At 44.1% G+C, this 21,622-nt stretch overlaps 1 protein-coding gene across 1 annotated transcript in view; it reads left to right on the top strand.

The window, feature by feature from the left end:
- The window catches only part of col22a1 (collagen, type XXII, alpha 1), a 57,836-nt gene that overhangs the window by 7,330 nt on the left and 28,884 nt on the right, over positions 1–21,622 (top strand). The window contains exons 4-13 of the mRNA XM_035523800.1: positions 3,706–3,786; positions 9,584–9,695; positions 10,738–10,861; positions 11,265–11,540; positions 12,024–12,104; positions 16,584–16,703; positions 17,015–17,059; positions 17,189–17,251; positions 18,144–18,182; positions 21,287–21,340. Coding sequence (XP_035379693.1) covers positions 3,706–3,786; positions 9,584–9,695; positions 10,738–10,861; positions 11,265–11,540; positions 12,024–12,104; positions 16,584–16,703; positions 17,015–17,059; positions 17,189–17,251; positions 18,144–18,182; positions 21,287–21,340 — 995 coding nt within the window. The remainder of the gene's footprint in view (positions 1–3,705; positions 3,787–9,583; positions 9,696–10,737; positions 10,862–11,264; positions 11,541–12,023; positions 12,105–16,583; positions 16,704–17,014; positions 17,060–17,188; positions 17,252–18,143; positions 18,183–21,286; positions 21,341–21,622) is intronic.

Genomic DNA, 21,622 nt, shown 5'->3' with positions numbered 1-21,622 from the left:
ATCTCGGAATATACTCAGCACTGTTTGGTAAAACACTCTCCACTACAACACAAAATCTTGACAAAATCATACTGTGTGGGATTGCAAATGTGTCCAAATCAACATAAAATATACACAACGGTGCGTACCTTGAAGAAGAACTGAGCCTGCATAGTTAGCGGAAGGAAGCATGGTTTATAATCGTTACTAAGGTTAGATAAATAGGAGGGTGGGTGGAGAGGGGTCACCAAGAGTTCCCCAGCATGCAAACCTAAAACTCTTCCACTACAGAGACAGCAGCAGCATGCGAACCAGCTGCTATAAACTGAAATTCATAGTGAAGTTACGGCTTCTTAAAACCAAGCACTTTTTCTAGGTGCGATTAAAGATAATTACAGGGTCTGATTGTACATGATTGTCAGGCACTCGATCGGGCTCCGTGGTTTGGGCGTCTGTCCGGTTTGTGCCAAGTGTGTGTGTGTGTGTGTGTGTGTGTGAGAGACAGAGAGAAAGTGAGCTTGAGAAAAATAAGAAGACCTAGGTACACAGGTATTATAATGGACTGCACCTTTTTCCATAAATATCTTGTGTCGTGAGTTTTATGATGCAGCACCAAAGGAAGGTCGGTGTGCAGCTAGCCAGCACGGTGTCTGGGTGGCCGGCTATTACATAGCCTTGAATGAACTGAAAATACCCAGCAATCCTGGTGGACCAGGTGACTTACACAGCATGAAAATAATGACAGCTACGAAAAAGTTTCTCTAAGAATAGCTACTACTACAAATTCTGCGTCATTTACTTTAATGACTATTATCCGTCAAGCATGAAAGTCTCTAAACACTGCAACATACCCCAAATCTCTTGGTTCGCATGACCAGGTGCTCTGTTCATACCGGTTGCGTCTCTCCCGCTGATTCTTGTGACCTTTATTATTGTCCAGAAGTGTTTGATGCTAGCTATTCCTACACCTTAAAGCAGCTTCTCTCAAACATTACAGGTCTGCACTTTAAGAAGCTCATTGTTTATATCATTTCTACACTGACAGAGCTAAAATGGCCAAGGGTCTTTTATAGGCACTTTGTGGGAATGTATCCTCAACATAAATTCTGTTTGGGTGCCTCAAGAGTGCTGAGAAAATTTCTTCTGCCTTTCTGGGCAAATATTAAATGGTTTATGATCATCAACAGTGACAGCAGAAGTAAAGCGATGGCAATTTGGCTCTCAAGCTTCTTACACAGATCTTACCACTTGCAAAAAAAGTCTCTTTAAAACCCCCATAAAATTCACATACACCATATATAACAACACTCTCAGAGCCTTTGCTTCAGCAGTTGTGTTGAATAGGTCATTAGAGTTTCCAGAACCGGAGCCTGCGTTATGTAATGTTTGTCCTCATCTTCCATTAGTAACACAGTGTTAGCATTCATTCATATGCAGAGTTGCTGGTTAGTGCTCATTAAATTACTGTTAGTGGAGCAGATGCAGTATCATTTCCTACTCTGAACTCAGGCTGGTGCATGATTGATTGTCATAAAACGTGTTCTTTCTAACTACTGCTTTGGTGACATTAGCATTCACTACTACAATTATTCTCTAGTTATACAGTTGGCCATAAAGCAACCTGCTTATGTAAACAAGCCCGTGTGTTTTTATTATTAAGGAATGTTCCTGATTTAACGAATTTGATTATTTATATTGAAGTAGGCGAACTACAAAGATTCATTTTATATTAGTTTGTGACTGGCTAGCTAATTTTATCTTGTTTCTTCAGCTTGTACCAACTGTACAACTGTCATTTCCCTGGTATAGATTTGAACGGGAGGGATCAATCCAGTTGTACGCACAATGTCTTTTATAAGCCTCGGTGTGGCTGCTTGGTCTTCCTCCAGAAATAGCCGTTTCTCACTATGTCTGCCAAAGTAAACCAAGTGCGCTGGTGCTGGTTTGCCTTTCCCGTCACCAAAGCTATCGGTTAGCATCTTTACCCCTTTGAGATCTCCCTCTGTGGACGTCCAGGACTGCGTCGCCTGGGCGTGGGCGTGCGGTCGCCCCCCCCCCCCGGGGGTCTTGGAGGATGCCGCAGCCTAAGGCCCCCGAGTGCGCAGTGGCGCGACGCCCGGGCGTAAGTCACGCCTCAACGCTGTCGTCGCGGCGAGATGCCACTTCTGAAGGAAGGGCGGGGCTCCTGTGATTGTAACAGCAGCTGCGACGGGAGACCCACTTCTGCCAGCCTCGTCGCTAAACGCGCTCCCGCCGCGGCGTTAATGACGAGCAGTGCCGTCCTGGCTCGCACCTCTATGGCGAACGGGACAGACGACCGGCGCATTTTGTGTTTCGTAACACAAAGTGTGGTCGTGCCGTGACAGGACTGAACATGGTGAAGTTAAAGTAATTGCTCCCAAATGACTGGAAAACGCCGACTTGTTGTTTTTTGCTGATAAAGAGATTCCAGGGGTCCTCCCTGCAGTTTTCTTACTGATAGAAAAACAATTCAAACTGTAATGAACTAATGAAATTTTGTGTGCTAGTAAGGATAATTACTTGGGCCCTTCTGGATTGTAGGTCAGCGACACACTGGTGAATTCTTACCCACCACACATATTAGATCACAGTCATACTCATTTGGTTCTGAGATTTATTTATTTATTTATTTTTTTGGTCTTTATTGGTGAATCCAGCTGCACAAAAATGAAAAGCTTTATTGGCAAAGGCTCTTAAACCCTGCTAAATATGACTGCCTCAACCAGAAGTGATGCAACTTCACAGACTGGTATGTCAGTCATTTCAAGTTAAGTCAAATTTAAGTAAAGTCAATATATATATATATATATATAGTGCAGATGTCACAAAGCAGCTTTACAAATGTTCAAGTCCAAGCCCCCAGTGAGCAAGTCAAGGGCAAGTCAAGGGCAAACTCCCTAGTGCCTGCAGAAGAAAGCTTGAGAGGAACCACGAATCAAAGGCGGGGCCCAATCCTCCTTTGGCTGACAACGGTCACCACGATAGTAACAAGTGCCTCCTAACCAACACAAAGAACCTTAGAAATCTGTTTGTGCCATCAGACAGGAGTCTGGCTAACACAGGTGTCACTTCATGACCCCTGCCTTCATTCATCTTACTGTTATGTTTTGTTTTTGTTGCCTTTTGTTCCTCACATGTATATTTAAAAAAATAGCTGAGATGGATTGTTAGAGGTTGATACGTGGAGGGGCTGCCTGATTGTTCAGACAGACAGAACAATGAAAGCGATCATATGTGTGAGAAGGTGTTCTAGCTCACTTTTAATCCATAGACAGCCTGGGATTAAGTTCCATTTAACATCCTCATGAAATGTCACATGAAATAATCACATGTAATTACATTTGAACGATGTTCTGGGCGAATGCTAAATAGGTTACACTGCACGGAACATCTTAATTCACTACTCAGATGACAATTAGTCTGAACATCACTTGTGATATGGGAAGATGATATGGTTGTGACATGGGAAGAACTTACACCACAAAGGGAGAGGTAATGAATACAGATGTACAGTCAAAACAGACAATAATCTTTGAAGACCTTTTGTAAATCGTACGTCGAGTTGTCCTCTTTAACACAAACCCCAGCCTGTGGAGAAGAGTGCATGACTCCATGGTCCAAACAAAGTGAATACGCGCCATGGAATAAAGCACCTGAATGCTTTCACCACTGTGTCCTAACAATTTATGTCTGTTCCCTCTGCAGATGTTCTGTGCCCCAACATGAAGGTGCAGGCCAACCGCTTCAAGCCCAGCAGCACGGGAGCGGGCCAGAAGGAAGTTCCAGGTGATTTCACACTCATGCTTTTCCACCATCCACTTCCTGTGGTGCACATGCACTCTGTGGGGGTCACTGAGGGGGTTGCGTACATTTCAGCGAGTGAGATGGATCAGTTCAGTAAACTGACAGTAAAGGTACATTTGGCAAATTGTATAACTAGAAAGGAATTAAAAGAAAAATCATATGATATTGAGCCTTCAGTGTACTTTACAATGAGCTTCAGAATTGTGGGATCTTAGGATGTGTTTGGTTAAATCTTTGGAGTTCCAGTTACAGACAGTCCAAAGATTTGAACTGCTGAATTTTTAAAGGAGACTCAAATGAGTTGGTCCTGTTTTTTTTTTTTTGTTTTTTTTTGGCTGATGCTTTCTAGTTAATATTAGTTTTTTTTTTTTTTTTCCTGTGGGTTTTTATTGAGAGTGTCACGTGTTCCTCAAGTGATCAGGCCATTGTGTACCATGCCTTCAGACGATATCATTTGAAGGAATCACAGACATAAACAAACTCACAGATTAAGTACATAAAGTAGACATTTTGCAGTATTATGTGAAAATTCTATCTGATTTTGCATCAGGTAGTTTTCAAAAGCACTTTCAGTTGTGGTAAATGTTTTTATTTTTGAACCATACAATCTGCAAGATTCTTGTTGTGTCTTGTTCCATAGAACAAATAGTAAAAATGAACACAGCATGTTCCAAGGTTTCCCTGAAGGTTCATTTTTTTGCCTCTATATTTGGGAAGAAAAAGGAAGAGTTTTTCCCCTTTTCGAAGAAACAGTGAGTGTTGCAGTGGTCATGCAGACAGGTAGGATGTTGTCTTAGAGTCTTTGGGGGATCCCAGTTCCTGTGTGAGCCACCCACACAAACTTGACAGAGTAGAGTCAGAAAACAGACACAGAGAAAAACAGAGAGAGAGAGAGAGAGAGAGAGAGAGAGAGAGATGTAGAGAAAGAGATGGAGGAGAATTGAGTCGAGAGATAGAGGGAGAGAAGGCGGGAGAACAAAAGACTGAGAGAGGGGAAATGGGAGTGTATGGAGAAAGCGAGGGAGGGGAGGAGAAGAGAGAGAGAGAGAGAGAGAGAGAGAAGGAGGGAGAGAGACATAGAGAGAGAGAGAGAGAGAGAGAGAGAGAGAGAGAGAGAGAGAGAGACATAGAGAGAGAGAGAGAGAGAGAGAGAGAGAAGGAGGGAGAGAGACATAGAGAGAGAGAAGGAGGGAGAGAGAGAGAGAGAGAGAGAGAGAGAGGGAGGGAGAGAGACATAGAGAGAGAGAGAGAGAGAGAGAGAGAGAGAGAGAGAAGGAGGGAGAGAGACATAGAGAGAGAGAAGGAGGGAGAGAGAGAGAGAGAGAGAGAGAGAGAGAGAGAGAGAGAGACAGAGAGAGAGAGAGAGAGAGAGAGAGAGAGAGAGAGAGAGAGAAGGAGGGAGAGAGACATAGAGAGAGAGAGAGAGAGAGAGAGAGAGAGACATAGAGGGAGAGAGAGAGAGAGAGAGACATAGAGAGAGAGAGAGAGAGAGAGAGAGTCTCCAGTCTCCACAGGGGGTGTGGTACAAATGGCACATAAAGGACTCCTGAACATGTGCCAGAATCCTTAGTGTTAAATTAACATAATTGAGCCTGTTTACATCTAAATCATACAAAGCACAGCCTAAGCAAGAACTATCAACACCTGCAGTGTTCAGCTAGCTACAACAGAGTGCTGTGTGGCAGTAGCAATTCACAGTAAGACTGAACTTTATAGTGTAGGGTACGGTTGTACTATGGCAAATTTTATTTCATTTTTGCATCTTACGTTTACTATCAAGCTAAACTGACTAAGGCATTTCAAGTATTAATTGGGCAGAGGTAGTCAAACAGTTAAACTTACAGTGGGCCTAGTGACACACTCATTCCAGGTAGTTCTGTGTCTGAGCTTTTAGCTTTTCCTGCAAGGGTGAAACTCAGCTTTTAGCTTGTAAATGACAAGCACTGTGTGCTGGAGAGCCACTTTTTAACTGTACGGCTCATCAAACAGCAAAAGCTGGTTCAGCTGGGTAGGAGACGCCGTAGAGCTTTTCATTTTTGCAGATGCCATGACGAGATAGACTAGACTAGATATCCTCTGCTCTTGTGATTCTAGGTGCTAATTATGTGGTCATCTTGTTACAGTAAACTACATTTTCCCAAACACATCTGGAGCTGAAACTTGCAGGCAATCCCCAGCTGTTGTGAGACAACATTCTTCTGTTTTCCCAGCAATGATGAGATGAGAAAATAGCTCTGTCTCAACTCCTGATCCTTGCATCTTTGTTTCGAAGAGAAGAAAGCAACCAGTCGCTGGAGAGTGACTCTCCAGACGAACAGCAGCAGAACACTTAACACAAAGATCTAGCCATCAACATGTCTTAGACATTCTGCTGTTGCAGGCTGGTGTTGGTGTTTTAGGAGGTCCCAGGCTTCTTAAATAGCCTTGCGATATTAGCTTTCTAAATGCATCACGGATGGTTTAGTGAATGCAGAAATAAAGGCCAACATCCCTCATGCCGTATTTGAGTGTTTGATGGCACTGTAGTAGCTGCTTATGAAACATTTAGAAAATCTAAAAAAATGCATATTTAACATTTTGTATAGCTTGATTTAAAAGTTGCATAGATTAATTTAAAACTGACTTTATTCAAAACATTTACACTTACATATATTTGAAAACTTGCCTTTTCTCTGGATAGTGATTAATTAATCCATCATTTATTTTGGACTAATATAATGCCTTTCTCATACACAAGGGCACTTTACAGAATCATAACTCCCCCCCACATCAGGAGAGTGAAAGTGTTCAGAAAGTGTTCAGAAAGTGTTCAGAAAGGAGGAAAGTAGGGAGTAATAGTCAGTGGTGAAGAGATTATTGTAAACTGTTCCATGGTTTGGGAGCCAGGGCAAGGAAAGACCCGCCCTGAGACTTGTTTGTTAGCAGGAGGAGTTTAAAGTGGATATGAAGTGGGACAGGTAGCCAGTGTAACTGAAACAGAACTGGGCTGATTTCCTGGACAAATTCAAGCCAGTGATACTGGTTCAAGTTAGACTCTCACTAGTTACAGGGCGTGACATGCATTCATATTACATTTTGATGTATATGACTGGTACATGGACTCATTTTGGAATGATTGGATGAGTGTACACACTCCAATCAGAAACAAGGCTGTGCTCCGTTAAGCAACAACCACCGAGACTCACGAGCAGAGACGTTTAAGCTCCAGTTTAAACGTAGCACCCCAGCGTTAAGGCGAGAAGCAGGGCAGAGAGAAGCCGTCGCCATGGCACGACGTCTCACGGAGCAGTCGCGCTCTCACTTCGCGTCAGGCCCGGGCCCGTCTCGGTCTTCGTTCACTCACCCGCTTGCTCTCCCTCCAAAATAGCTCTCCTCTAGCGCAGTGATTATACAGCTCAGCCTGCCATGCTAATTACAGACCTGCTCCCATCCGAGAGCTCCAGGGCAGCCAATACCGTCATCACACACGGTGACAGGAGTACAAACAGCACCATGATAAGAGCATGAATAAGAGCAACAGTGGGAGACTTGAGTTGGGAGCGCTGGATCATGTTTTCCATTGTGCAGTGTGCTGATTTATTATCAAAATATAGAATTATTACATTATTACATTACACACACACACACACACACACACACACACACACACACACACACACACACACACACACACACACACACACATAAGGTAATAGTTCACAAAGCTATAATTAGGAAAAATACAATGTATAAGTTGGTTTCAAGTGTTTAATGCATGCAACTATGAACTGACCACAATGAACTGAGCAAAGTGATTAGAACTTAGACAATGCTTTCACTGTTCTAGAAATATATACTGAAGCAGGCAAACATTTCACTGCTGAGGAATGTCTGTGTGGGAGTTTTGTGAGCCAGGAGAGTGAGACAGAGGGAAACCGAAGGAGCTACTGTTACGTTTTTCCTGAGAGTTTAGATACTGTCTCTGACGGAGAGCTGTATCTGACGGAGAGCTGACGGAGAGCTGTATCTGATGGAGAGCTGACTGATGGAGCGCTGACAGATGGAGGGCTGACAGATGGAGGGCTGACAGATGGAGGGCTGACAGATGGAGAGCTGTATCTGACGGAGAGCTGACAGACGGAGTGCTGTATCTGACGGAGAGTGATGGAGAGCTGTATCTGACACCTGTTAGCTCCAGCCACCTGTTCTCGGGCTATTTCCACGGAATGCACAACATGAAGGGCCCTAATGCAGTGTTCGAGTGCTGTAGTATCCCAGAGTGGCAGTGTCCTGGGGCCCCTGTACTCCTTGCAGTGTCCCCAGTGCTGCAGTGTCCCAGTGCTCCTGTACTCACTGCAGTGTCCTGGGGCCCCTGTACTCACTGCAGTGTCCCAGTGCTGCAGTGTCCCAGTGCCCCTGTACTCATTGCAGTGTCCCAGTGCTGCAGCATCCTAGTGCCCTTGTACTCACTGCAGTGTCCCAGTGCTGCAGTGTCCCAGAGTGGCAGTGTCCCGGGGCCCCTGTACTCGCTGCAGTGTCCTAGGGCCCATGTACTCACTGCAGTGTCCCAGTGCTGCAGTGTCCCAGAGTGGCAGTGTCCCGGGGCCCCTGTACTCACTGCAGTGTCCTGGGGCCCCTGTACTCCCTGCAGTGTCCCAGTGCTGCAGTGTCCCAGTGCTCCTGTACTCACTGCAGTGTCGCAGTGCTGCAGTGTCCCAGTGCTCCTGTACTCCCTGCAGTGTCCCAGTGCTGCAGTGTCCCAGTGCTCCTGTATTCACTGCAGTGTCCCAGTGCTGCAGTGTCCCAGTGCCTTTCTCTTCTTTTTGAGAACCACAAAACACAGAAACAAATGAGCATAATAGTCAGAAGAAGCTTTCATTTTAATCATTCATTCATCTTCTAAACTCCAGTTCGTGTGGGGGGCTGTAGTCTATCCCAGCAACACAGGGGCCAGATCTGGACCAACAAAAATGTACTTAGAATTAAAGCTATTCAAATTTAAACCTGTTTAATCCTATTTTTATCCCTTTTAACAACAACAACAACAACAACAACAACAAAGAAACTGCTGTATAGTGTGCTGTATTTGTTTATGTGACTGGTTTAGTTTAAGGTAGTCTAGTGCTGAATACAAAGAAACTGGCTGAGTTTAAGGTAGTCAACACACACACACACACACACACACACACACACACACACACACACACACACACACACACACACACACACACACACACACACGTTTCCACTGTAAAAACAATTATATCCAGCAAGTACAGTTTGCTGTGTTTTTGCTGTGGCATCTCAAAGATTGGGTTAGTGTATTTTGTGCAAAAATTCCCATAACATTTCATGTAATGTAAAAGAACTGCTATAAGTGTTATCTTAGGTATGCATGTGTGTTTGTTTTGCAGAGGATAACCTACTCCCTGGATACCATTCCTGCATCATTGCATTTACGCTCCAGTTTGATACTACTGTTAATCACAACAGCAATACCTCCAATACCTCCCGCTATACCCCTGTACCATAGCACGTTCCTGATAGGTGCTGTAAGGAAATGGACATTTCTGGCTCCTCTGTAGTGTTACGTTTCCCATGCGTTCTTCTGACTCATATTCCCCACCTAGTGGCCATAAGGGGAATGACTAGTTGGGGAAATCGAAGTCCCTTAGCAGGCCTCTACAGCATATCAGTAGGGTTCAGATGCCGCTTCTGCCATCACCTCACTTTACAGCCTGAAAGGCAATTCCGTGTATTAGTTTGCTGTATTAATAATTCCTCTGGCTGACTCTAACAGGCTTCGACCTGATGGAGTACTTCAACGTGAGAGACATTCTGGGGGAGAAGGCAGAGCCTGGACACGGTGCCTACGTGAGACTGGGCACCATGCCTATCGTCCAACAGACGGAGTGAGTGCAAAAATGCTTTTTAAAATTTCTCTTGGCTTGCACAGCTGATGATGGACCTCTGTCTGAAACATCCTGTTCCCCTGGAAACCATTGGTCCTACCCCCAAACATTTACTACTTCTGCATCTTGTGCTCTGTGAATACTATGTTATGTTATATATACTATATTATGTTTTTTCCATGCGGTACCATACCAGTGATCTGTTGTTCTACCTGAAGATAAAAGGTACAAGCTGCTTTCTTACAGTCTTGGGGAAACAGGTTTCCTGTGTGTATTTCCTACTGCAGCTGTGTTCATTCAGGTCCTGGAGAATACTACCTCTAATCTGTTTGCAGGCGGCACACCTCCTCAGAACTTTTAGATTCATATAAATTAGACGCAGTGCTAAGGAACGGACAAGATAATTGATCATGTTCCTCATCACCGTCTGCAGCTGCTAAGCAGTCAGAGTCTGTGTAAAGCCCCTCAGCTTCTGTATAAAGCCCCTCAGCCTCTGTATAAAGCCCCTCAGCCTCTGTATAAAGCCCCTCAGCTTCTGTGTAAAGCCCCTCAGCTTCTGTGTAAAGCCCCTCAGCCTCTGTATAAAGTCCCTCAGCTTCTGTGTAAAGGCCCACAGAATCTGTGTAAAGCCCCTCAGCTTCTGTGTAAAGCCCCTCAGCCTCTGTATAAAGCCCCTCAGCTTCTGTGTAAAGGCCCACAGAATTTGTGTAAAGCCCCTCAGCTTCTGTGTAAAGCCCCTCAGGTCCTGTGTAAAGCCCCTTAGCTTCTATGTAAAGCCCTTCAGAATTTGTGTAAAGCCCCTCAGCTTCTGTGTAAAGCCCCTCAGGTCCTGTGTAAAGCCCCTCAGCTTCTGTGTAAAGCCCTTCAGAATTTGTGTAAAGTCCCTCAGCTTCTGTGTAAAGCCCCTCAGGTCCTGTGTAAAGCCCCTCAGCCTCCGTGTGAAGCCCCTCAGCTTCTGTGTAAAGGCCCACATTCACACATCCAGTGTTTTGCCTGCAGGTGGTGCTGGCGTTAGAACCCTCTCACTGTGTCTCTGTTCCAGAGACGTGTTCCCTCAGGGTCTTCCTGACGAGTACGCCTTCGTCACCACCTTCAAGTTCAGGAAGACATCTCGCAGGGAGGACTGGTACCTGTGGCAGGTGTACGACAAGTATGGCATCCCGCAGGTGAGCAGGTCGCAGGCTGGAGGCCACGCCCACCTTCAGCAGATGGAACCCTGAAGCGCTTCCTGCTTTCTCGCATGATTTACACAGCCACTGTGTAGTGACTCAGTATGACATGCTGGCATGAAGCTTTCACATGCTATCAGTTAACATTACAATAGGCTGGCAGTTAATATCTTTAATTCAATTTAGGTTGATTTACATAGTGATTTTTGGTTGATTAAATGGTGTGACTTAAATGTACAACACACTTAAAGGAATCAACGATACAGCCACAGAGTCACTGAGCTCCTAGTGTGTTTGTGGAAGTTCTCAGTGCCTGCAGATGCCCCGGACCTGATTGGGCAAAGCCGCCCTGCCCGTCTTAGTCGGGGTCTCCGGCGTCTCACCAAGCCTTTCCCACCAGGTCTCCATCCGTCTGGACGGTGAGAACAAGGCCGTGGAGTACAATGCGGTGGGTGTGACCAAGGACGCGGTCCGGGCGGTCTTCCGCAACCCAGAGGTAGACAACCTGTTCGACCGCAACTGGCACAAGATTGGCCTGCGCGTGGATGCGGTGTCCGTAGCCCTCTACCTGGACTGTAAGCACGTCCAGACGCTGCCCATCGAGGATCGGCAGGACATCGAGATCCAGGGCAAAACCGTCATCGGCAAACGGTTGTACGACAGTGTCCCAATAGACGTGAGTTCCTCACAGAAGTCAAGCTTCACACTGATATTAGCCTGAAGTGAATTTCCTTTGAATTCACATTCACAGAAAATAGTATATTTACAGAATAAATGATCTATGATGTAATATATGCATAATTATTGCATATAAGTACATATACATATTCACACACATATATATGCAACAGTAACACATGTTGATTGTGAATCTCCATTATAATCTGGTGTGGCATTGTGCTTGCTTGGGTTGCTATGCTACACTTATTATTTTAGGGGAGCCAGTCTCAGAACAGAGCAGTTCTGCCAGCTCCAGCTGTCAGAGGGCTTCCACTGCTTGGGTTTGAGATTTCTGTCTCCACCCATGGTGTGTGAGACCTGGAGAAATGTAGAAGTGTTGCTAACACAGCCTGCTAATGTCTGTCTTTCTCTCTGTGTATGTGTATATATGTGTGTGTGTGTGTGTGTGTGTGTGTGTGTGCGTGCATTCCCTCCACAGTTTGACCTTCAAAGGATGGTGATCTACTGTAACTCTAAGCAGGTAGAGCAGGAGACATGTTGTGACCTGCCTGGAGGCCCTGTGAGTGTCCATCTGTCCACACACACACACACACACACACACACACACACACACACACACACACACACACACACACACACACACACACACACACACACACACACACACAATGATATGCATATATATATATATTCTCTTGTACACACACACACACATTCATATGCACAAACATTCATATACACATACATACTCTCTTTCGAATATAGACACACACACACACACACACACAACATTTCTGATTCTGTGATTGCATCTGCTTCTTTGGCTGAATACCACTTAAACATTCTCCGCCTGTCAGCAAGTCAACAACTTTCATCAAATTCTCTCTCCATCCATCTCTCTCTTTCTCCCTTTCTGTCTGTCTCTCCAGCTGTCTCTCTCTCTCTCTCTCTTTCACCCTCTATGGCTCTCTATCTCTCTCACACACCAATCACATGCCTTAGCTATTTGCAGCTCCGTTGTGGCACCTTCAGAAATAACAGTGTTTCTGGCACCCACTTTCCCACATTCACTCTCCTACATAGTTGCCCATTCAAAGCTAAATAACCATTTTTATCACATCTGAGTGACTCAGGACCACGATATGTGGTCCCATGCATGCTATAGTAACTATAACTATATTGTTACTATAGTAACACTTTTAACTGGACCCTCTGAAAGGTTTGTTCTTTTTAAACAAAGAAACAGCTGCTAAAGTGTACAGTGTTTGCGTTCTGTATTTTACATCTAAATGACTCAGGCATCTACAGCCGGGTTCACCTGCGCTCACCTGCGCTCACCTGTGCTCACCTGTGCTCACCTGCACTCTCCTGCGCTCACCTGCACTCACCTGTGCTCACCTGCGCTCACCTGTGCTCACCTGCGCTCTCCTGCGCTCACCTGCGCTCACCTGTGCTCACCTGCACTCAGCTGTGCTGCATGGTTTACTGGCTCCCATTAGGAAGAGCCTGACCATTACCTGAAAACTCAACGTGCTGAGTGTATGTGCAGAGTGCCTTTCACAAGCACAGCACAGGGAACACACATGTTGGATTAGTCTGACATTCTCTCTGCAAAAGTGCAGTAAAAACAAACCAAAATCACAAGTACCAACAACAGCACTTATATAAAGATACCATTTATTATAGTGTAATTTACTGAATATCACTCAGTAATGAACCTCTGATAACACTATACTAAGCCTAACTATTCCATTTATAACAGTGTAATATATTATGTATCAATGAGTAACAATGCGTTACTCTGTAGTTACATAATCAAAATCAGTAAGATTGTTTCACATTGTCATATATCCCATACAAAGTACTTTAAGTTTTAGGTGCATGCCGAAATGATAATAAATTATAATATTTCCCTAACCTACATGATAATTCATATTTAAACACATATATAGCCTAAGATCTACCTGTGTCAAATACAAATGTATGCACACCTTTACACATACATATATTTTGTACATATGAGAGGTGCGTATATGAAAAATATGTTTTTATATACACTGCCTGGCCAAAAAAAAGGTCACACACTCTAATATTTCATTGGATTGATTACGGCTGATTTCATAGCTTTGATTAGGACACGCATTTGGTGTGGCATCGTTTCCACAAGCTTCTGCAATGTCACAACATTTATTTCTGTCCAGAGTTGCATTAATTTTTCCCCAAGATCTTGTATTGATGATGGGAGATTTGGACCACTGCGCAAAGTCTTCTCCAGCACGTCCCAAAGATTCTCAATGGGGTTCAGGTCTGGACTCTGTGGTGGCCAATGCATGTGTGAAAATGATGTCTCATGCTCCCTGAACCACTCTTTCACAATTTGAGCCCGATGAATCCTGGCATTGTCATCTTGGAATATGCCCGTGCCATCAGGGAAGAAAAAATCCATTGATGGAATAACCTGGTCGTTCAGTATATTCAGGTAGTCAGCTGACCTCATTCTTTGGGCACATAACATTGCTGAACCTAGACCTGACCAACTGCAGCAACCCCAGATAATAGCACTGCCCCCACAGTCTTGTACGGTGGGCACTAGGCATGATGGGTGCATCACTTCAGCCGCCTCTCTTCTTACCCTGATGCACCCATCACTCTGGAACAGGGTAAATCTGGACTCATCAGACCACATGACCTTCTTCCATTGCTCCAGAGTCCAATCTTTATGCTCCCTAGCAAACTGTAGCTGTTTTTGCTGGTTAGTCTCACTGACAAGTGGTTTTCTTAAGGCTACACGGCTGTTTAGTCCCAATCCCTTGAGTTCCCTTTGCATTGTGTGTGTGGAAATGCTCTCACTTTCACTATTAAACATATCCCTGAGTTCTACTGTTGTTTTTTATTTCACCACACGTTTAAGTGATTGCTGATCACAAGCATTCAAGATTTTTTTCCGACCACATTCCTTCTTTGAAGATGATGTTTCCTGACTGCCCTTCCACTTTTTAATAATGCGTTGGACTGTTCTTAACCCGATTTTAGTAGTTTCAGCAATCTCTATAGATGTTTTCTCTGCTTAATGCATGCTGATAATTTGACCCTTCTGAAACAGACTAGTAGCATCTTTTCCACGACCACAGGATGTGTTTTTCGACATAGTTGTTTAACAATTGAGAAGCTACTCACTGCATCAGTTAGGGTTAAATAACTTGTTGCCAGCTGAAACATAATCACCCATGCAGTAATTATCCAATGGGAACTTTTTACCTATTTGCTTAGTTAAATCCAGGTGGGGACCTTTTTTTTGGCCAGGCAGTGTATGAAAGGGACCATAAACATGTAAAAACATCCAGTTTAAGCAAAGATTTAATATTTACAGTGTTGACCTATCTTTTTTTAAGACTTCTGCAATTCGCCTTGCAATGCTGAATATAATAAGCTTCTTGGCAAAATCTTGACTGATGGCAACTCATTCTCATCTAATCAGTGCTTGGAGTTGATCACAGTTTCTGTGTTTTTGTTTGTCCACCTTCTTTTTGAGGATTGACCACAGGTTCTCAATGGGATTGAGATCTGGGGAGTTTCCTGGCCATGGACCCAAAATTTTAATGTTTTGTTCACTGTGCCACTTGGTTTTGCCTTCTGACATGGTGCTCTGTCATGCTGCAAAAAGCATTGTTCATCACCAAATTGCTCCTGGATCATTGGGAGACGTTGCTCTTGGAGGATGCTTTGATATCATTCCTTATTCATGGCAGTGTTCTTAGGCAAGATTTTAAGCAAACCCACTCCCTAGGATGAGAAGTACCCCACACATGAATGGCCACAGGATGCCTCACTGTTGGCATGACACAGGACTCATGGTAGCACCTACCTTTTCTTCTCTGGATAATCATTTGTCCAGATGTCCCAAGCAGTCTGAAGGGGGATTCATCAAAGAAAGTAACTTTATCCCAGTCCTCTGCAGTCCAATCCCTATACTTCCTGCAGAATGTCAGTCTGTCCTTGATGTTTTTCTTGGAGAGAAGTGGCTCCTTTGCCGCCTTCTTGACACAGAGCCATCCTCCAAAAGCCTCCGCCTCACTGTGCGTGCAGATGCACTCACACCTGCCTTCTAACATTCCTGAGCAAGCTCTGCACTGGTGGTGACCCCATCCTGTAGCTGCATCCTCTTTAGGAGATGGTCCTGGTGCTGTCTTGATTTTCTTGGCCGCCCTGAAGCCTTCTTCACTGCAATTGAACCTCTCTGCTTGAAGTTCTTGATGATTCAATAAATGGTTTATTTAGGTGTTATCTTACAAGCAGCAATGTCCTTGCCTGTGAAGCCTTTTTGATGCAATGCAATGCAATGATGACTGTACATGTTTCCTTGGAGGTAACCATGGTTAACAGGAGAAAACTTCAAGCACTACCACCCTTTTTAAAGCAACCAGTCAACCAGTCTACTCTTCTAATGACAGTGATATCAGCTGCTTTGTCCTCGTTAGCACTTTCTCCTGAGCTAATGAGAAGATCACTGAAATGATGTTAGCAGGCCATTTTGTGGCAGGGCTGAAATGCAGTGGCTGGGAAAATCTGAAGTTAGAGTCATCCTAATTTAACTACACCTGCAGTGAATAATAATTACAGCTAACAAGCAACTAACAACTAAGTTCAGACAATAAGCCTTGAATTTAACAGAATCTAAAGCAAAAGTAAGTAAACTCAGAGCCCCCCTTAACCAACCAGATGATGAGCCCAGAGAAAAACCAGAGCACACACACACACACACACGCACGCACGCACACACACACACACACACGCACATACACATACACATATATATAAGTTTTCTATTAGTTTTATATATCATTTTAGTTTTATATGTATATGTTTTATAATAACCCACAACTATGATCATATGTGATTTTTGCAGATCCTTGGCATATAAAATTTTTCTCTTTTTTCCCTCTCCCTCATAGCAATTCTTTATCTCTCTCTCTTCCCTATAGTCATTTTCTGTCTGTCGCTCTCTCCTGTATTCATTCTCCATCTGCCTTTCTTTCAGTGTCCCACGCATGTGGTTACTGAGCCTCCGCCCATCGAGATCCCCACTCCGACCCCCACGAGCGGGGAGCAGAAGGGTGAAACACATGCGGTCAACTGCTCCTGTCCTCCAGGGGAAAGGGTGAGGCCTTATAGGTCATGAGTCAAAGGTCATGGGGTCACAGGTTCACTTCAGTAGGCTAGATAGATCCCTACTTGATCAAGCATACTGTTTTGATATTTTTTTACACTCATCAACGTTATGTACATGAGCAAAACACATGTGCTATAACTAAGATGCCTTAAATATTACAAACGTATGTTTGGATAACAATTTTTCAACTGTTTTTTTTTTTTTCCTGTGCTGACCTCTTATTACCTCTTCTTTTCACCTCTCGTCTGCAAAATTAATTTCTCCACTGTCTCCAACCTCCACTTTGCTGCTGCCCACAGGGTCAGACTGGCTTGCCTGGTGTCCAAGGCCCCAAGGGTGAAAAGGTCATAAACCATATCCTGATTTCAGACTGTCACCGATCATTTTAAGAGTGTCCAGACTTGTGTGCACCTCTCCTGGTGTTCTAAGTGGCATTTCTTCACTACTGTCCTGTAAACTGTGCATCCACACAGGGAGATCCTGGCCTTATGGGCACTGATGGACCACAAGGACCAAAGGGCCAGAAAGGAGAAGCTGTATGAGAACCATTTTTTACTACTTGGATCGAGCAAATCGAACTGAAAGAGCCACACATCCAGTAAAACTCAAAGAGCCGCGTCTCAGGCCCCTAATGGCCCGGGAGCTAGTTTAAGGAGACTCACATCAGGCCCTATAGGCTGGTCCTTAATGCTTTCACTCTGTCACAGAGCCATCTGCTTGCTGGTAACCCACTCATGGGTGTACTGGTGGTACCGAGCAAGCGTTTCAGGTAGAACCATCGGACAGACCCAATAGGTCACCCGAGGCTGACAACCTTACAAAAGGTCCACCTGTATAACTAGTTTGTCAGGTTTGGAAGTCTTTTCCCTCAGAGTTTGGGTTAATTGGTTTATAGATTTTGCAGTTGCACCACAAGTGACAATATTTAACCATTAGCGTCAGTGTGAGTTATTGTATAGATGGTTATTTTATCTTTATAGTTTAGTTTTGCATCCAATATTTACCTAATGTAGGAGCTTCACTTTAGAAATGTACATTATTATTGTACTAATAATGTGTTAATAATCAGGTGTTTGTTTTTTTGGTGATCTCGGCTCTACCTTATCAATGGCTCTGATTATGCAGGTTTATGCTGATTTTATAACATCTCTGTGGACTCTCGACTGTACTTGGCATAGTGTGCATTTGCCTTTAAACAAGCTGAAAACTAGAATACTGAAAGTGACAAGCTGCCTTTGAATCATTACCAAAGATACACCAACCACCAGATAATTCCATTCCAAAGACACAGTGAAGCGTTTTCTGTAATTCTCCTGTGCTTACCTGTGCTGCTTCTCTCCCTCCCTCTCTCTCTCTCTCTCTCTCTCTCTCTCTCTCTTTCTCTCGGGCCTCGACAATAATCGATTCATGACGATTGATTATTTGCAGGGCAGAGCAGCCTCTATCAAGGGGGATAGAGGTGAGAAGGTAAGATCGTATATTTATCGGCCAAACTCCTGAACCGGGCATGCAGTACAAATTCTGTTGATCAGAATGTGGTCCAGTTTCTGTGTGTTCGTCTCTGCCGGTAGTTGCTGGATTTCCATTCTGAGACTGTTAGAGTTTTTATTTAGAGGAGACAAAATCAGCACAGGCTTAGGGAGTTTGTTCCCTGAGATCAGGGAAGGATTAGAATATAGCTACAGCTAAAGCACTCGGCTGACAGTTCAGAAAAGGCCCTGTTCTCGTCATTTTGTTCATGGGTGTAAGTATGTTTGTGTGTGTGTGTGTGTGTGTGTGTGTGTGTGTGTGTGCATATGCATGTGTGTGTTTGTGTGTATTTCTGAGCACACAGTTTGTTAGCTCAGAGGGGTGACTGCATAGTCTTTAGTAAATGTGCCCCACACACGGCTATGTTCAGCAGGCTGCGAGTGAGTTGTGAAACTAGACTCACTCCTGTGCTGCATGGGTTTATGAGATGAAAAACACTTCAGGTTTTGAAAGTGAGAACTTTAAAGTCCACTGACCGTGAGGGATTCCACGCTGGGAGCTACACTTCCAGTCGTGTGAGGCAACCCCACTCATACACACACACAAACACACACACACAGGGGGATGTATGATTGAGAGCAGCAGTAGCTCAACCCGCCTGCACCGTTTTGGCCCACTCAGAACTGGGTTTGATGAAGGAGGATCAAACTGTAGCAGCCCAGTGGCTGCAGAATTTGCTCTGGATACATTTTCCATTGTAGCAATGAGTGCGTTTACATGCACATGCTCAATAATCTTAGAACTGCAAGAAAGCAGATTTTGTCAGTAATCCATTTAAGACATTTATATGCACTTCACTAGACAGATGATGCATATCCTCCAAGTCTACATGAGCCTGGCAGTAATCTGATTTCTGCTTTGTTGCCAGCCAATAAACTCAAGTAGCACACGATGTAAACTTCTGTCTATGCTTTATTTATTATTTTTTAAAGCATGCAGTGATTTCACTGGCAAATATGAGCTGCATTTTTTATGGTTTCATGTGCATAATGCTGCTCTTCTCCAAATGGTCTTTGTTTCGCTTCAAATACGGAGACGAGAATTTTTAGTTTTGCGGTTGCCATTTTATGGCCGTTGCTCAAAATGACGCTTGCAGTTTCGGCTACAGATTAGTCTGTCCAAGTATATTTTTACACAGTACAGTCTGAAAAATCCCAAAAAAATCAGAGTATGCAATGAAAGATTGCTGAGCTGAAATCCTCTCTTTATCGGATTTCAAGAAAACAGATTATGGACTTATCCTGATCTAAGACACTGGAGTATGCTGCTTACATGAACACTTGAATAATTAGATGACTGCAGAAGTCTGATAGATTGGATTATTGAGTACATGTAATCACACTCAGCGATGTAATGCAATGATCACCAAGCTTCTACAAGGGGATAGGCCCGCATAGGCCCGAATCCTCTCAGCCAGAACATCAATGAGAGCTCCAGGTACAGATTGAGCAGCTGCTATCAGATACCATCCAGCACCTCCTGTACATGGATGACATCTAGCTTTATGCCAAGATGGATAGGAACACTGACTCACCGATCCACCCGAAGTGTGATTGGCTGATGATAAAAAGAGGAAAAGTGATCAGGACAGTTACAAATACCTGGTAACCATGAGGCAGAAAAAAGAAGGATAGCAACATCCAAGTATTAGATTAAAGCCATAAACACACATATGTTTACGAGTCAGATATGCAGGAGGCACAATAAACTGGCCAAGAGAAAAGATGGAAACCGTCAACATCAAGACCAGGAAATTCCTTAGATTGCATAGGGCTCGCCACCCAAGACCCAATATCCAAAAGCTGTACCCCAGCCAGAAGGAGGGGGGGAAGGGACCTACAAAGTGTAACTATCCAAAGTGAGACACAAAACACTGATGAATACACCTGACTGATGGCCCCCAGTGATGATCTGATGGCTGATGGGATGTGGTCACCATGGAAGCAGAGGAGGTGCATGGCAATAGAAGCCACTTCATGGGATGTACCACTGACAGATAGCTGAGGTGCCTGACGTAAGACAGTCCTTTCATTGGCTGGAAAAGGAAGTACAGGAGGACAGCACGCAAGATGCCAGCAGGGAAGGCAAACACGGAAAGACGCAACCGAGTGGCAGGGATGATATACAGGAACATGTGCGGGCTGGACCAAGGTCCAAATGGGAGAAACCACAGAGTGGTGGAGAACAACCAGGCTAAAATCCCATGGGATATCCAGACAGACAAATACATGGTGATCAACAAAACAGACATTGAGAGAATGTGGAGGGTTAACATCAAGGTCGTCCCAGAGCTGCTGGGGGCACCTGAGGCTGTGACCCCTAAACTGGAGGAGAGACTCCAACAGATCCCAGGAAACAATCTCAGTCAAGAAAAGCCCAATCCTAGGAACAGCGAAATTACTACACTTCATCCCCAAACTCCCAGACCCCTGATAGGAGGAGAAGGAGTGTGAAATAATGGAAGGATGTGAAATAAATTTGTGCCTAAACTTTGGCCCTAGTGGTCAATTTGAGATTTTAACTGTACACCCTTCAGATGATTTTAGGCAGCTTAGCAAGGTCCCATGGGTAGTCATGACTAGAAAAATGTTCTATTCATACAGTGGATGAATTTTGGAATTTCCTTGCAGGAAATTTAGATACAATTTCTAACCATATCGATTTAGTGACATTTAACCTATGTTGTAATGATTTGGTTGAATGTACTTCTGGTTTGTGAGTTTTGTCTGTTCTCGCGTGTGTAATCAAAGGCTGGTATTCATTATTCAGAGGAGTTTGCCAGTCAAACTGCGTGAAACTGCAAACGCATGTGTATCCGTTCCCCCCGCTTCCTTAAAGATACGATTCAACCTGAAAATGCTAAAAATCAAATTTAACAAATATTTAATCACTATACCAAACAGATCAATAAATACCGTACTCCTGGGTGGTAGTATTGGATGGTATGCCTGGAAGTCATTTGGAGATTTGTTACTAACCCTTGATGCAGCCTGGGTTTGTGCTGGTTGGTGATGCTGACATTTTGTTTTCTTTGTCCACAGGGGGACAGAGGTGAGCATGGACAGACTGGGACCAGAGGAGACAAGGGAGTCAGGGTAAGAAATCCACACAAATCATGGCCATGCATGTGGTGGAGTCTGTGGTTTCATATTGTAGACCCCAGTGGGAGTTGGTCATTTCAGGAAGTAGCATTTCGCAGTTACACTTCTACTGCTGAGTAAGAATGCTTCAAGGTTAGTGTTATTAAATAAGAACCTCGGTCCGATAAGAACCTCTTACCTGTTCTGCTGCTACACTTTTTTTGACGCCTGCCTTAACCTGGCTAATTGAGAGTTCTGATTCAATGAAAGTGCCCGAGGATTTTGTCTTAGATTTGG

This window comes from Electrophorus electricus, chromosome 2 (assembly GCF_013358815.1).
Source record: "Electrophorus electricus isolate fEleEle1 chromosome 2, fEleEle1.pri, whole genome shotgun sequence".
In the NCBI taxonomy this organism is placed as follows: domain Eukaryota; kingdom Metazoa; phylum Chordata; class Actinopteri; order Gymnotiformes; family Gymnotidae; genus Electrophorus; species Electrophorus electricus.
This window is presented reverse-complemented; position numbering and strand designations above follow the sequence as displayed.